Source organism: Diachasma alloeum, unplaced genomic scaffold (genome assembly GCF_001412515.2).
Source record: "Diachasma alloeum isolate Michigan unplaced genomic scaffold, Dall2.0 Dall_scaffold_00294, whole genome shotgun sequence".
NCBI classification, from domain to species: domain Eukaryota; kingdom Metazoa; phylum Arthropoda; class Insecta; order Hymenoptera; family Braconidae; genus Diachasma; species Diachasma alloeum.
The window spans coordinates 891,357-903,545 of NW_021680433.1; the positions used below are offsets into that span (position 1 = coordinate 891,357).

Sequence of the window (12,189 nt, forward strand, 5' to 3'; positions counted from 1 at the left end):
TTTATCCTTACCCAGGCGGAAGTTTATGAGAGCATGAGGGATACTGCCGACTCTATCACCACGTAACCCTCCCTCATGAAAAAAATTAATTCGTTTTCTATAAAGTCAGAAGACCACATCTGGAATTGACAGAATTCGTTTCGCGTGGAGTTAAACATATCGATTGAATGAATAATGAAGTATCGGTTCTGGAAGCCGAAGTGGAAGGGTGAAAATTCACACTGCCAAGCTATTGCAGTACAATTCCATAAGAATCGATAGTGCGAAGATGACAAGGGGCTCTTTGTTTCTTTTCGCAAAAATACTAACTTTTCCTGGGAGTTTATTCTTTTTTCCCCTATCGCATCGGAAATATCTGGACTCGGCAAGAGGTGTCTAGAAGTTTATTTTTATTCAGACACGGGGGGAATATCACACGAGCTTTTCGAACACAAAGGGTGAACGGTGGAAACAACACGCAATGCGATTTTCTGGAGCTGCTAAGGTGTGGAGAAAATGGTGAACAAAAATAAAAATACAAGTTGAAGGTTTTACCTTCTTCAATGTGCGAGGGACAGTTTTCCGACAAATTCACCTCGGGCATTCACATTTCCACATCTGGGAAAATAATTCTTCGCAGTAACTTTTCGGATGTGCTCCTATACGGATTATTCAGGTAAGATTGAAGAACACAGAGTGGAATAAATAGTGCAATTGACTTGCCTTTTGAAGTTTAAAGGATTTGTGGTTGGTCGGGTATTAATACGCAAGGCGAACGAGAGTGATTGAAATTTATTTTGACACGTACAGTAAAACAAGTCTACTTGTGGCTTCCAAAAGGAAGCTTTTGTAATCGCGCAAATTTAAGTTTCAATTTTTTTATTTTTAGATTGCATCTATATGTGTGTATGTATGCATATGATCAATCGAATTGCATGAATACAGACTTTATTAAGCTCCATTCATTGACATGAATTAAAATTCAATTTTTCATACAGATTCGAAAAAATTGATATTTTTCCAAAAGTCGATTTCTCAACGATCACTCAAAAAATTGTTATCAAAATGGAATGAGCTGCGGCTCATAAATTGATAACAATGCCCTCTTGATTCTATCAGAATATGATGGGATTCCTGAATAAACCCTGATTAAATCCCGGCTATACACTGATTAAACCTTAATTGAACCTTGATTGAACCTGAACTGAAAACGAATTCGAGTCTTAAGAGGGTTTGAATGTAGAATTATTTGACAGAACGAAATAATACGCAAAATTTTGGGTAGCCGCTCTAAATTTCACAAAATAAAAATATCACATCAAAATAACTTTCATCAAAATTTCATTATCACAAATATAACAAGCTCAATTTATCACGACTCAAAAATATCATCGGTCAAAATATCACCTGAGAAAATATCATTAAGCAAAATATCATTAGCGATTTCACGAACAAATTATAATTGTATATTGTGAGCGATTCCACGGAGGTATTGTAGGACATCAGCGTTAGCGTCGAATGCATCAACCAGGGCATGTAGACGAGCGTCGTGATCACGATATTTCTTCCTTTTCCTTATCTCCACTGTCCTTCCAGCTATGAATTGTGCACATGTGACTTCTGTTGTAGCTTGTTCTGTCTGCAGTACACTCAGGAATTGAAAAAATATACCACAATTTCTTATAAAATTGTGATATTTATCGCTGTGATGTTATTATTATTGATGATATTACCCAGTGATATTTTTTTATGGTGATATTTTCCTGTGAAATTTTGACGTGTGTTATTCACCTTTTGTGATATTTAGAGCGGTAACCAAATTTTGATGACTTCTCAATCCATGATAGTACTATGACATGACAAAATAGAAAAAGAGAACAGTGAAATAGGAATTTCAAGAAAGAGAATCCATTCTGAAGCAAATTGTTAATTTAATTCTTTAATTGAATGTCTCGGGGTATTATCAATGGATCTTCATTCTTTCGAAGATGACCAGTAACATAAACATACCTCATCGCGTGCTTTGCATTATATCTCCTTACTTTCTTGTAGAGCACATCAATAAATTCAATAATCAATTCGAACATTCATAATGAGGTACGTCACGACAATTATAAAAATCTCGTAAACTCATCTCAATTGCGTAGCTAGGAGAACTGTGAAGTATAAAGCTGAATTTCCTACGATCTGCCGTGAAAGCCATTCCGAACATTATTTCGATGAAAAGCCTGAAATGATCGGCATCTTACCGTGTTGAAGGTCTCGAAATTCATGACCAAGAATTTCCCAGCCGTCAGCTGACACGGGAGTTGACTCCTCATGAGGAACAAGCTTATCATCTTTTGGGATTTGACAGAGCTGGCGTACCATTGTGCATTTGATCTAAATGATTAATCGCACAAGGATATTGAAATATTTCCAAATAGCCATGACGATAATATCGGGGATATTTACATTTTCATCACGCTGTGACGAAAAGTGAACTTTTCGGCATGCTCCGCGTGCCTAAAAGTCCAATTTCCGCCACATCGTGATGAAAAATATTGTTCGTAACTCGTGAAAAAATGTTTTTTGCACTCGCTACGAAATATACTAATATTTTTGTACACCAAGACTATGATCTACCAGACGCTTTTGAAAAATCAAAGTGGGACGGATTATACCGTTACCTGCACACTCGTCAGATTGATTAAAATCATGTTAAATCCTATTACAGCGAGAAAGGTCCACCTGTAGAGGTCATCAATCTCTTCGGCAAATCTATAAAAAAATAGAGCATTGGAACGCAAGAAGCATAATGATGTAATATTTGTCCACATTGATCGAACCGTAGTCCATTGGCACGGGAAATATACCCGAGTGGAAACTCCGGTCAGGTCTTGATCAAGTTTGGATCAGGTTAGACCTGACCACTGATCAGGTATTGATCAACTTGACGGATCCGATCTTGATCAGACATGTTACGCCTCTGACCAATCCGGATTTGATCAGGATGAATGGATCCGAACTTGATCAAGTCAACTGTATGAAAACCGGATGACCTGTCTGTCAGTATCAATAACAATTATCAATGATAATTAATCCAAAACAAACGATAATTCAATTCTTCCACTGTAGGCTGCCTCTCTTAATGAATCTCTACTATTATTACCTCTGAAAAAGCTTATTATTTTTTTACCGATGCTGGGGATCGAACCGGGGACTCTATGATTGCTAATCCTATGCCCTAACCACTACGCTATCGCGCTATTACTATGGAGTAAACTGTACATTGCCTATATGATTTTTATCGGTATTCGTTGAATTTACGATTATTCCTGATCTCGCGGATGTGCGTGTGTATTCTCAGAGATAAAATATGTTCAATTAAATTTTTATTTATTTCATTAATAAATTATAATAATGATAATAACAATAACACTAATAAATAAATAGACATTTGGTGATTTTTTTTCTCAAGATCATTCGCGGTNACAAATATAACAAGCTCAATTTATCACGACTCAAAAATATCATCGGTCAAAATATCACCTGAGAAAATATCATTAAGCAAAATATCATTAGCGATTTCACGAACAAATTATAATTGTATATTGTGAGCGATTCCACGGAGGTATTGTAGGACATCAGCGTTAGCGTCGAATGCATCAACCAGGGCATGTAGACGAGCGTCGTGATCACGATATTTCTTCCTTTTCCTTATCTCCACTGTCCTTCCAGCTATGAATTGTGCACATGTGACTTCTGTTGTAGCTTGTTCTGTCTGCAGTACACTCAGGAATTGAAAAAATATACCACAATTTCTTATAAAATTGTGATATTTATCGCTGTGATGTTATTATTATTGATGATATTACCCAGTGATATTTTTTTATGGTGATATTTTCCTGTGAAATTTTGACGTGTGTTATTCACCTTTTGTGATATTTAGAGCGGTAACCAAATTTTGATGACTTCTCAATCCATGATAGTACTATGACATGACAAAATAGAAAAAGAGAACAGTGAAATAGGAATTTCAAGAAAGAGAATCCATTCTGAAGCAAATTGTTAATTTAATTCTTTAATTGAATGTCTCGGCGTATTATCAATGGATCTTCATCCTTTCGAAGATGACCAGTAACATAAACATACCTCATCGCGTGCTTTGCATTATATCTCCTTACTTTCTTGTAGAGCACATCAATAAATTCAATAATCAATTCGAACATTCATAATGAGGTACGTCACGACAATTATAAAAATCTCGTAAACTCATCTCAATTGCGTAGCTAGGAGAACTGTGAAGTATAAAGCTGAATTTCCTACGATCTGCCGTGAAAGCCATTCCGAACATTATTTCGATGAAAAGCCTGAAATGATCGGCATCTTACCGTGTTGAAGGTCTCGAAATTCATGACCAAGAATTTCCCAGCCGTCAGCTGACACGGGAGTTGACTCCTCATGAGGAACAAGCTTATCATCTTTTGGGATTTGACAGAGCTGGCGTACCATTGTGCATTTGATCTAAATGATTAATCGCACAAGGATATTGAAATATTTCCAAATAGCCATGACGATAATATCGGGGATATTTACATTTTCATCACGCTGTGACGAAAAGTGAACTTTTCGGCATGCTCCGCGTGCCTAAAAGTCCAATTTCCGCCACATTGTGATGAAAAATATTGTTCGTAACTCGTGAAAAAATGTTTTTTGCACTCGCTACGAAATATACTAATATTTTTGTACACCAAGACTATGATCTACCAGACGCTTTTGAAAAATCAAAGTGGGACGGATTATACCGTTACCTGCACACTCGTCAGATTGATTAAAATCATGTTAAATCCTATTACAGCGAGAAAGGTCCACCTGTAGAGGTCATCAATCTCTTCGGCAAATCTATAAAAAAATAGAGCATTGGAACGCAAGAAGCATAATGATGTAATATTTGTCCACATTGATCGAACCGTAGTCCATTGGCACGGGAAATATACCCGAGTGGAAACTCCGGTCAGGTCTTGATCAAGTTTGGATCAGGTTAGACCTGACCACTGATCAGGTATTGATCAACTTGACGGATCCGATCTTGATCAGACATGTTACGCCTCTGACCAATCCGGATTTGATCAGGATGAATGGATCCGAACTTGATCAAGTCAACTGTATGAAAACCGGATGACCTGTCTGTCAGTATCAATAACAATTATCAATGATAATTAATCCAAAACAAACGATAATTCAATTCTTCCACTGTAGGCTGCCTCTCTTAATGAATCTCTACTATTATTACCTCTGAAAAAGCTTATTATTTTTTTACCGATGCTGGGGATCGAACCGGGGACTCTATGATTGCTAATCCTATGCCCTAACCACTACGCTATCGCGCTATTACTATGGAGTAAACTGTACATTGCCTATATGATTTTTATCGGTATTCGTTGAATTTACGATTATTCCTGATCTCGCGGATGTGCGTGTGTATTCTCAGAGATAAAATATGTTCAATTAAATTTTTATTTATTTCATTAATAAATTATAATAATGATAATAACAATAACACTAATAAATAAATAGACATTTGGTGATTTTTTTTCTCAAGATCATTCGCGGTATCATCATCCCTCCCTTCTGTACATTTAAGAAGGGCTGGCTGTTAATTAAATTGATTCATTAAATTAAATTAATTTAATGTAAAATCGGGAATTGTTAAAAAATGAGGGGAGGGTTATGAATTGATTTCCTAGAAAACTGAAAATATTTCTTGAAATCTTCGGAAAATTTCACATTTTTCCAAATAACCGTAGATCTTCAAGGATTTTTCTCGAATTATTTGGGAAACCGAAGAATTTTCATAAATTTTGTAGAGTTTAGAATTTATGTATGAAAATCTGAGAAGCAAAAATTGATCATTTTTGTGTATGACAGATATGAAAAAATTAAAATTTGGGAAGTGAAGAATAATTTGTGAGTTAAAAAAATTTAGAAATACTATGTATTTTTTTCTTATGACCAACAATTAGGCAATTTAGATATGTTTTGATATAGAGAAAAACCTCATACATGAAAAAATAAAAAATGTGACGCAGAAAAAATTTTTGGCATTTGAAGAATTTGAAAATACCGAGGAGTTTTTTCAGCGACTACTTTCCGTGACTCATTGACGCTAATCAGAATTGAGGATTAGCGGCCAAAGAGAAATAGTCTTGATTCCAGAAGTTCATCATCCATCTTTATTCTCACTGTGATGTATACTTACGAAAAGTATGAGGAATACTGCTTGTGCACTCACAACTGACCACGTATTCCTCATAAAAAATAACGTCGAGAAAATGCAAGATTGAGCAGAGAACTATTCACGAAGCAGGAGAATAAATTCATTCAATTCGAATTAATTTAATCAATTTCGTCATATCAAATTTCAATTTACTCACACAGACGTATGTATAAGTTCTATACGTAGATATTCTCATTCTTTCAGCGATGAGACGTAACATAAAGATAAGGTAATTTGTGCTTTGAATTCTCTACCTATTTTATTGGAGAGCACATCAATCAGTTCAACAATCAGTTCTGACAGTTATAATGAGATACATCATGACAATTATAAAAATCACGTAAACTCATCTTTATTGCGTAGCTAGGAGAACTGTGAAGTATGAAGCGGAAGTTCGGACGATCTGCAGTGAAAGCAATTTCGAATATTATTTCGATGAAAAGCCTGAAATCATAAGCATCTTACCGTGTTGAAGGTCTCAAAATTCATGACCAATAATTTCCCAGCTGTCAGCTGACACGGGAGTTGGCTCCTCATGAGGAACAAGTTTATCATCTTTTGGGATTTGACTGAGCTGTCGCACCATTGTGCATTTGATCTAAATGATTAATCGCACAAGGATATTGAAATATTTCCAAATAACCATGACTACAATATCGGGGATATTTACATATATTCTTGTATACCAAGACTATGATCTATCAGACGCTGCCCCATTAGACACTCCACAAAAAGATGTCCAAATGGTGAAACAGTTAGCGAACCATACTGAATCATTTTTCCAGCAGATCCCAAATTGACTACGAGCTGGTGAGAGAAAGTTGATGAAAATTCAACTGTCCATTTTGAAAAATCAAAGTGAGACGTATTATACCATTACCTCTACAGCAATTATACTGATTAAAATCATATTAAAGCCTATAACAGCGAGAAATGTCCATCTATAGAGGTCCTCAAGCTCATTGGCAAATCTATCAAAAAATGGAGCATTGGAACACAAGAAGCATAATGATGTCTGATGACGTACTCTATGATCCGATAATGCAATTTAATGCAACGTTTGACGTGCATTTCATCGCTAAATCCATTATCATTGTCAATCGGTAGATGTTCGATGGTGTATCTTAATTAAAAGTAGAAACGTCATTCACTTGTACTATGAAAAGCAAATAGACTCCAATGAATGAGAGCCAACATTACCCCAGTGTTGCAAACAATCCAAAGACGTGATACGAGTACGTGAAGAATAACAGATCACAAGCAACGATTCCAAGGGCAATGAGTACTGTTGTGAATTCTGTCAATAGCGTAATACTCCAGTAATATTTGTCCACATTTATTGAACCGTAGTCCACTGGCACGGGAAATAGTCGTATCGTTTCGTTTGTTTTCATGAGTATGTGCACAAGTTGCAGTTGCAGTGGCTGAGTTATGAATAAACCAGCACTACCGATTACGACTCCTAAAATTAGTGATTCAGTGACATCTGAACGTTTGGTAACAAGAGCTTAAAGGTTAATTTTCATTTATTAATAACACGAGATATCATATTTGTAATGTTATGTCCGGAGAAAGATTTTAGCGTCGAAAGGACATGTTTTAATTGTCACATTAAAATCAAAGCTAAAATTATTAGATTTTATAATTATTGGACGACGCAAAGTTTGTTACTCTTACCTTTTTCTAAAATATAAAGGAAAAGGGTTTGATTTAGGGGTAGGGTTTGAGTTGAGACTAATTACTAATCAAGAAATTTGGAGTTGTAATGGGAATCAAATTTAAATTTAAATATATTTTGAATAACTATTCGGTTTACAAAAACATAAGCGTGATTTTACAGAAATCTATGTAGTTAAAATTTCTACCCCTGGAATCATCTGAAGGATTCAAATTTGGGTTTACAAATTTTGTTACTCACAATTCGGTCTGTTTTTCATAAATTAATCGATGTGTTTCTAGATCCCTGGGTAAATCCGTAATTTCCTCACCAGCAATTAGTCGTGCTAAGGCTATTATGGATACTTTCACGGAAACACTTTCTTCTACTCGTTGATATTTTACTAAATTTCGACAGTTGAATTTTAAGAGTTTAAGAGTTTGTTTGAGACTGACGCGTCACAATGAACGAATTCCTTATTTGTAAGAAAAATCACTACTCTAGATTAAAGAAATTTTATTCCCGGATAATTTCAATTGTTCATAACTTACTATTAATTCAGTACTATCCCGCGTAATCGAAGGAAGGATTGAAAAACCGGACCAATTAAATGAACTATTTCCACCAGAATTGTTACTGCTCCGTCGTTGCTTCAAGACTGACTAATTTTGATTTTTCTGACATTTTTATATGAATTTTGGGATCACTTGTCACATGGGCTCCATATTCTAACAAATCAGACCCGAGCGGAAGACATCCGCTGCGGTAACGCACACCTTGGCTAATATCCCAACGGAATTATTTTTCTGCGTGCGATCACATTGTTCTTCCGTTTAAATCTCAAGATTTATTTACCCTCCCTTAGATAAAGTGAACAACCAACCTAGATATATCGTTGCTGATTTCTTTCCTGATGCGGAGTACTGATGTAATATTTGTAATTCATCCGTCGAGAATATTCTCCAATTCTCGTAAATTTTCCTCAATAGATTTTTCATCTGGAAGGAATAACTCAAGTCAGTACTTTCTAAAGCTGACGGAGACGCTGGTGAAGATACCCGTTTAAAATTATACGAATTGTTGACAGTTTTGAAGACAAATACTATGTCAATTATAAGAGGACTGCTAACGCTGAGAATAATCTCAGGGTCATCACCGTACAGGATCAGGGCTCTAATCTGCAATAGTTGATTGAAGTAATATCAAGCAGAAGTTTTAAGCTAGCAAGGGCTGTACGTTACCCTCGGTATCAGATGAATAATAACTAGAATGATTATTATTGAACGAGAAAAAATGACCTCTTTCGAAGACTGATAAGGCCATTGTCCAACCAAACATGTTGTTATCTTGACAACTCTGAAATAGTCTTGATCCCAGAAGTCCATCATCTGTGTTTATTCTCACTGTGATGTATACTTACGAAAAGCATGAGGAATACTGCTGGTGTACTCCCAACTGACCACGTATCTCTCATAAAAAATAACGTCTCTATTTTCTATAAAGTCAGAAAACAACATCTGGACTTGACAGAATTATTCTTTGTGGAGGAAAAACTTAGATCGAATGAATAATGAAGTAGTATTCCACGAAACGAGGTGGAAGGGTGAAAATTCGCGCGTTGAAGGTGTTGTACAATTCTATTCAAGTCCACCCGTCACGGCGATTCGACTGAATTGTTTTTTCTTTATAAGAAAATATAAAAATTTTCAGAGAATTTTTTAAAAGTTCATCATCATTCTAAAAGTGATGAATGAGCTTTTCGGTGCAAAACGTGTACGCAATGTTCAACATGCATTCACGAGTTCATGCGAACTCGCTTCGCTCGGTTAAATTTTGGTTTTCGGGCCTAATAACAAAAAATGTTATTCGACACACGGCCGTGGTAACTTTTCTACCTCATATGATTACCAAACTCGCCTTCGGTCCTGTAACCTCATATTCGCTACAAAAGTTCCTCACGGCCTAGTGTCGAAATGTACTGTTTTTACCGAGTAGTGAGGTATTTAACTAACCTCACCAGCTCTTAGCGTAACCCAGGATTCATGACGAGGACATTGCTGGTGTAGGATCCGAAAAAAGAAATGAAGATAATTTCATTAGTGAAGTGGTCAACAGAAATAAGTCGACTTATCTTCCAGTTGAGTTTTTGAGGAATATTTCCAAATCTAGGGGAGATAACGAAACTTGCGTAATTACATTTGTCGTAGCACTCAATCGGCTCCCCAAAAAAGGTGATAATAAAAATTTTGCTATCTCCCTTAGATTCCGAGATATTGATTGAAAATTGATCAATAGTCACAATTGACTTATCTCCTTTTACCACTTCGTTACTGATAGGAACATGAAATTGGACTCTACACGTGGGTGATAAATTGTCCGGTATAAATTTAGAAAAAAGGAGATAAAGAGTTTTAAAATTTGAATTTATATTTGTACCCTCTAACTGTATATTGACGAAAAACAACTTTCATGCAACGAAGTGGGAACTTAAGGGGTAACGGAACCGACCACAAAAAGACGTTTACCAAAAACAAGTTTTCTTGGATTTTATGCAATGAGAATCAATGAAACTTTTTTCCCATATTGAAAGTAGCGGAACGCATCGCTCTCTTCTCATGCTTTTCTTATTTATGCAAAAAAAATAGCAAATTATTTAACGGCAAGGACCAGGGCAAGGCCGACGCCATTTTATTTGTAGGAATCTGCCAAGTCAGAAGAACAAAGAATTCCCTTCTATCGTCACAGCTTTATGAAATTGCACAGAATGTATATTTAATTATTCATTCGACCCATGCCCTTACTTCACGTAAAAACAATTCTGCAGATGTGCATTAGAAAGGGTGAAACTTTCAACTTTTATCTTCGTCTTTTTTTCACACCTCAGTTTCTATGAAAATGCGTATTGATATTCGACCTTGCGTGTGGTTTCCCCAGTCACCCTTTGTTTCGAAGAAACATAGACGCGCGAAAGTGACTTCATGGGAGAACTAGCAGATGTCCACCAGAAAGGGCGAAACTTTCAACTTCTATTGTTATTTGCGGTTTTCTTCACGAGACAGTTTCTATGAAAATCGTTTCCCTCGGTCACCATTTGTTTTCAAGAACTCATTTAATATTCATCTAGAGTTTTAGGACGAAAATAAACTCAAAGATACTTCTTGGCGAGTCCAGCTGTTGTTTTCAATTCGATAGGGGAGGGAAAAAAAAATTTCAAGGGATGACTGGGGAAAACAACACTCGCAGGTGAATATCAATACGCGTTTTCATAGAAACTAAGGTGTGAAAAGCAGTAGATGAAGATAAAAGTTAGAAGTTTCACCCTTTCTAATGCACATCTGCCAGTTTTCCCACCAAGTCACCCCCGTGCGTGGTCATTTCTTCATCTTCTGATACCCTTCGATGACTTCGAAGTCTGGCGAACACGTCCCCTCAATCAGTTTCTGCTTCTGTCCCAAGACTGCACTGATAGAAAGGATTAGTTATTGTTAATGAATGAATTTGGTTGGAGACGAGGGTCTATTTGGTCTCACCAAATGTTCATTCGTTAATAGTTAACAAATGCACATTTGTGGAACCTTGTTAGACTTGATTTTCACTTTTCAAAAGGGGAGTCTTATTGTTCTCGAGCCCTGATTCAATCTCTGAGCACGAAATTTTCCAATTTTCAAGTAACTATTCAAGTGTGCATTTGAACATTTTTTGAATATTGATTTTATTTATCAGATTGATTGATTTTTTTCTCAGCACCGTAGGTGCCTACGGTTGTCAAATAATTTTTATATGATTCATGCGTGTAACCGCATGGGTTTCAGTTAACTATATTCAACCGAAAGTAGCGGGTTTCGAGCGCCTACCCACACTCAACTAAAACCCGAAATAACGCATGACGCGCATGCGCATCACCTACCTCCTAACCTCCGAATAGTGAATACATGGAATGACTGAAAAATGAAAAGGTGATTTTCGAAGCAGATAAAATGAGCCAAAATCGTATAATTCCTGATAGTGATAAAGAGTAGGCAGTGAGGAGGATTTATTTACTGATGAGGAGGAGTTGATTGGTGATGTGTATCATATTTTTGTATCATATATTTTTATAATTATAACTTTCTTTTTTTTGCGAATTCTTAACGATTTTTAAAAATTGTATTTTGTAATTATTATAATTAATTTTTTTCAATTAAAAATACTTAACAATTTTTTTGAACTACATATTTAATGAATATAATTAATTTTTTCTTCAGAAGTTCCGCATAATTTTTCAATCACACTTTTTTATAATTACTTTTTTAAA

The 12,189-nt window shown here is 35.8% G+C and overlaps 1 protein-coding gene across 2 annotated transcripts; it reads right to left on the bottom strand.

Annotated features, from left to right (window-relative positions):
- Positions 1–4,233: 4,233 nt before the first annotated feature.
- Positions 4,234–9,283, bottom strand: LOC107039122 (odorant receptor 82a-like). 2 transcript variants are annotated; one of them, XM_029126186.1, is made up of 9 exons: positions 9,137–9,280; positions 8,954–9,073; positions 8,779–8,893; positions 7,439–7,700; positions 7,266–7,361; positions 7,119–7,209; positions 6,909–7,045; positions 4,353–4,485; positions 4,234–4,290 (listed from the first exon to the last, which is right to left on the bottom strand). In XM_029126186.1, the coding sequence occupies exons 1-9, from the start codon at positions 9,278–9,280 to the stop codon at positions 4,234–4,236; spliced, it is 1,155 nt and encodes a 384-aa protein (XP_028982019.1). The 2 variants fall into 2 exon arrangements, with proteins under 2 accessions (XP_028982019.1, XP_028982018.1); XM_029126185.1 differs by lacking the exons at positions 4,234–4,290; positions 4,353–4,485 and adding exons at positions 6,561–6,641; positions 6,704–6,836 and having other exon boundaries at positions 9,137–9,283.
- Between the last annotated feature and the right edge of the window lie 2,906 nt (positions 9,284–12,189).

Bases quoted from the DNA above. Each gene is read 5' to 3' on its own strand.
- LOC107039122 (XM_029126186.1), bottom strand. From the start codon at position 9,280: ATGGACTTCTGGGATCAAGACTATTTCAGAGTTGTCAAGATAACAACA. The intron at 9,074-9,136 runs GTAACGTACAGC...CAACTATTGCAG, and splicing joins TTATTCATCTGATACCGAGG to ATTAGAGCCCTGATCCTGTA. The intron at 8,894-8,953 runs GTATCTTCACCA...TATTCCTTCCAG, and splicing joins ATTCGTATAATTTTAAACGG to ATGAAAAATCTATTGAGGAA.